At 50.4% G+C, this 5,000-nt stretch overlaps 1 protein-coding gene across 2 annotated transcripts in view; it reads right to left on the bottom strand.

Moving 5' to 3' along the window:
- sema6bb (sema domain, transmembrane domain (TM), and cytoplasmic domain, (semaphorin) 6Bb) overlaps positions 1-5,000 on the bottom strand; it is a 108,870-nt gene that overhangs the window by 11,314 nt on the left and 92,556 nt on the right. For both annotated transcript variants that reach the window (XM_031574595.1, XM_031574596.1), the window contains exon 16: positions 3,441-3,499. In XM_031574595.1, coding sequence (XP_031430455.1) covers positions 3,441-3,499 — 59 coding nt within the window. The remainder of the gene's footprint in view (positions 1-3,440; positions 3,500-5,000) is intronic.

The raw sequence follows: 5,000 nt of genomic DNA, 5'->3' as shown, positions 1-5,000 counted from the left end.
CAAAAGAAATGAGGGATCAGTTCGAGGGATATTGTGCATATGCTCACTCAGCACATATGTCTATATCTGAGCCATTTGAATAGAGACATACACTTATAGACAGTTGTATACATCTATATATAGATGGGGGGGGGGGGGGGGGCGTTGTGTGTGTGTGAATGCGTGTGTGTGTGTATGCGTATGTGTGAGAGAGGAAGACAGCCGGAGTGTGTCACTGAGGCAGAGTTACTGCTCATCACGCCTCTGGAGACTGGCCCAGTGGCAGCTCCTGACACAGGAGAAGAGGTGGCCTTCTCACTCCATTTGTCAGAGCCCTGTCTCAGGCTCAGGGCTCCAGACCGTCTGTCCCCCCCCCCCCCCCCCTACACACACACACACACACACCCTGTCTGAACCCCTGTGTACACACACACACACACACACATACACATACAGACCCTGACACACACACATACAGAATCAGAGACCTTGACACACACACACACACACACACACAGACAATTTCCTACCCTGTCTGAGCTGCTGCACACACAGACACACACACACACACACACACACACACACACACAAACACAGACACTACTACATGGATAGTGGTTCGCCTTCAATCGAGTCAGTGGCCAGATGAAAATCGATTCCCCCTCCGCCCTCTCCTTTCACTGGGCTACAGCTCTGTGGCTGAGCGCTAAGGGGAGGCAGTCTGGCCAACTGGCCATCCAGCCCCTCTCTATCTGACAAGTGATAAGGCTAAAGAGTGCTATAGAGAGGGGGGGGGGGGCTGGGTGTGTTGGGGGGGCGGCTGGGGGGAGAGAAAAAGAGCGATAGAGAATGAGGAGGTTTCTTTCTCCCTCGGTGCTTTTCACCGGCACCCTTATGCAGCTTTCCACTGCAGGAACTGCCCCTGTAGGACGTCTTTCAGGGCCATTTCCAGGTGCAAAATGAGTCCCTACTCTGGGAGAGGTACTTCTGTGCGGCCCTGAAACTGCTGCGTGACGTGACGTAACTTATTGGTTAAACGAGACGTGAGTAGAACACAACAAGAGCCCTTTTTAAAACCAGCAAGATTTACCACAGATTTACCACAGATGTACCACAGATTTACCACAGATGTACCACTGATTTACCACTGGTTACACAGATTTACCACAGATTTACCACTGGTTACACAGCAAATAACTGCAAAATAAACGATAGCTTACATAGTTAGCTTGTTATGGGTACAGTATATTTATTTATCAAGTCATTACAGATGCCATGAAGCCATTGACTCAAGTGTCGAGTGAGGTAATCCTAAGGCGTTGGTGCTGCTGCTGGAGAAATATGTTTATATAATATATCATAATTTTTCTTGTGCTCGAAGAGCAAAATAGCCTATTCAGCTACATGTCACTTGTAGGTCTGTAGATCCTGCAGTGCAATGGAAACAGAAAGGCTGAAAGGGCAGATTATTGCTGTAAATGTTTGTGCCACCTATGAAGTGCCCCGAGTTACTGCAGTGGAAAAGCGCCTCCTGATTCTAAGTCTGAAGGCCAGTGCCACACAAAACAGCATTACCAATCCGACTATATTAACGGTGGCAGTCACGATGGATGATCAAGTTCAGCAGAGCAGATCCGTGTCTCCACCTGACTCTCCATCAAAGATGACACACTGGGTGTTCCATTGCACACACACACACAGACACACACACACACACACACACACACACACACACACACACACACACACACACACACACAGCACACACACACCCACACACACACACACACACACACACACCCACACAGACACCCACACACACACATTAAACCAGCATCTCCCACGCTGCTACTCTCCTGAGACTGAGCTGGGTGTAGGGGGCATAAAACCTTGTTGAATGTGTCATATAACACACAGGTCTGGCCTCCGCAGGGGGGGTTGCGGACCACAGCAGTACTGCACACCCTGCAGCTCTGCACCTGTTGGCCCCTGATGGAGGGAAATGTGAGAATGACTCTGAGTCTAGCCACCCAACCCCCCCCCCCCCCCCCCCCCCCCCCCCCCCCCCCACTCTCTACCCAGTGACCTCCAGCAGCGAGCTCCAGGTGTGGGGCTGTAATGGCTGAGGTGCCTTTCAACCCTGGCTCCAGCTTTGTGTCAGGTGTCTACAGAGACATGACACAGATACGTGGCATGAAGATGAACAGCCCTCGACTATCCGTTTACACGATACTACACGATATACGGCGACGGGGGAAAACCGCTAGCCTGAGGGCTTATGAATAGCTAAGTGCTCGACATCGGCGTTCCCCCGAGGTGACACACATCACACACCTGCCAATTACAGTAAATGACTACGATTCGTCAAATAACAATACGAAACAAATGAGATCAGCGACTAATCCTTCCTTTTCAGACGACCCAGCTGGAGCGGCTTTCAAGCTGTGAGCGATCCAACCCGTGAGACGTGAGAACTGTTCCTGCTCCGCCGTTCCCCGCTGAAGCAGTGTGGGCCCCTGACAGGGGTTGTTGCAAGGGGAAGAAACACCAGTGCTGGGGGAGGGAGGGAGGGGCGACCACCAGGTGGACCAAAGGGCAAGCCAGCCACCACTGTGCACACCAAAGCCAACACAGACTGTATTATCGGCGTTGGCGGTGGCGGTGGCAACGGCAGGGCGATGTGCCGCCACTTTGAGCTAGCTCCTCTGCTGCCCTCTGCTGTGTAGTATTCATGCATGGCTAGCCGTGCCTGGCGGCGAGCGAACACACACCTCCTGCCGAGGGTCGCCGGTTTAATTCGCACAAAGACTCCGGTGGAATTAGCAGCCAGATCAAAAGACACCTCGGGAGAGGGGCAGAGATTTCTGTCTGGAGCGATCAATTTCTCAGAGCCGACTACAGCAAAGTGAAGATAACAGGCCCTGCTCTGTTGTGTGTGTGTGTGTGTGTGTGTGTGTGTGTGTGTGTGTGTGGCCATTATTGCAGGGGGAATGTTATTAGGCATGGGTGAGGGGCCTGGAAGAGGACAAGGAACACCGACAGATGCGAAATCGTTAGCAAAGGAGAACTCAGTGTGTGTGTGTGTGTGTGTGTGTGTGTTAGCAAAGGAGAACTCAGTAGGCGACGTGAAACTGGGCATGCCACCAGTTTCTACCCAGGAGCCTCTCTGTGTGTAGTCTCATTTGTATGAATTGTGTGTGTGTGTGTGTGTGTGTGTGTGCAAGTGTGTGTGCATGTATTGTGTTCGTTTGGTATTGTATGTGTATGTGTGTGTGTGTGTGTGTGTGTGTGTGTGTGTGTGTGTGTGTGTGTGATTATGTGTGTGTGTGATTGTGTGTGTGTGTGATTGTGTGTGTGTGTGTGTGTGTGTGTGTGTGTGTGTGTGTGTGAGTCATACATACTGTAAATGATTAATCCGTACACACAAAAGAAAGAAGACAAGAAAGAAAAACAGCTCTTACCGTCACAGTCCCCCAGGTGGGATGTGTTCCCCTGTTCCACGTCTTGCTCAAACGGTATCCTGCAATTCAGGGAGACTGCAGTTATTTATCAAAGACTCGGCTCGCCTGCAAAACGTCATGGCTCCCTACTGGGGTAATATCATAGCAACAGCCGAGAGCAAAAACTCACATTTTGAAGAGGGGAAAAAAAACGGAGATTCGTAATTAAAGGAAAACCGAAAAAAAGGAGAAGGACATCTTGTAGGTGCCATTTTTCTCTTGTTTGATTCTCTCATACTTTGATTAGTCAGACGCATACAAATCAAAGGACGCTTTTAACAATAGGCGAGGCAACTCAAAGCCAGATATCAAAGTGAATTAAAACATCTGAAGTTCCACCAGGTGCTTTCCTTGCGGGGTCGCTCCACCGAGCCTGATGAAGGGAGCCCAACAGAACCATCTCGCATCAATACCGCCCCGGAGACGGGCTGCTGGACCTAATGAAGAAAAATGGCTGCCTCTGTGAGTCCTAAGATGGCTCCTGTCCAGCACTCCATCAGACGAGGCGAAGAGCCTGAGGTGAGTAGCGGTGCAGACGTGCATGCTGGGAAAGATCTCCAACACAAAACGTCTTTAACAAAAGTCCCAGGATGACCGAGCTGCCCGAGGGTCCGTTTTTCCCCAGCGGAGTCTGAAATCTTTGGAAGCTGCCTCCCATGCCAGCGTGCCTTAATGGCTGACGTGCAAACGGCCTATAAAATATAATCTCCCCGCCGACTGCTGGCTCTCGGCTGGAATCAAACGAGATCCACAGAGATGCGATGGCAGGGGCTGTTTTAGAACACGGCCGCCTCGACCAAAAGAATTTCAATGAGTTTACATACTGCTCTCAGCTGCACACAGAGACGCGAGGAAACACATTAACGCACTAGTGAACTACAGCCCTTTTGAGGAGTCACACACACACACACACACACACACACACACACACACACACAGACTCACCACACAGGCCCAACATGGAGGAGGGGAATATGTAAACACCATTATCTTTTTCAGCGTGATGGATTCGGCTCATTTGTTTAGTACTGCATATAGACACAACAGTTAAGAGCGTGCTCCATCATGTTTCCGCTTTGGGGAGAGAAACAATTCATAGGCAAACTAATTCCCCCGTGTTATGCGATACAGAATCGATCCACAGGTTGATCGTCCTGGGTAAATCGAATAAGCGGGAATTTGAGTGGTAACTTAATACGGGCGATGAGAGGTAAGGTAAGGTATTGCTGCCTAGGGGTTTTGTGTTTTGCTCTTGTCTGGGCGGTTGGCAGCACCGGCTCTGTCTGCGAGGCTAATTCAATAACAGAGGTGGATTTAGAGCAAAGGGCTGCCTTTGCTGGGAAGTCAGGGTTATCACACCTCCACAATGGGCCCAGATACAGGGAGGAGAGCGAGAGCAGGACAGACACGCACACTGTTTCTGTCTGTCACACACACACACACACACACACACACACACACACACACACACACACATACACTCTCTCTCTCTCTCAACCCCTCTCTCTGTTTCTGTCTTTC

This window comes from Clupea harengus, chromosome 10, assembly GCF_900700415.2.
Source record: "Clupea harengus chromosome 10, Ch_v2.0.2, whole genome shotgun sequence".
Classification (NCBI taxonomy): domain Eukaryota; kingdom Metazoa; phylum Chordata; class Actinopteri; order Clupeiformes; family Clupeidae; genus Clupea; species Clupea harengus.
The sequence above is the reverse complement of the archived record's forward strand: the minus strand, read 5'-3'. Positions and strand labels throughout refer to the sequence as shown.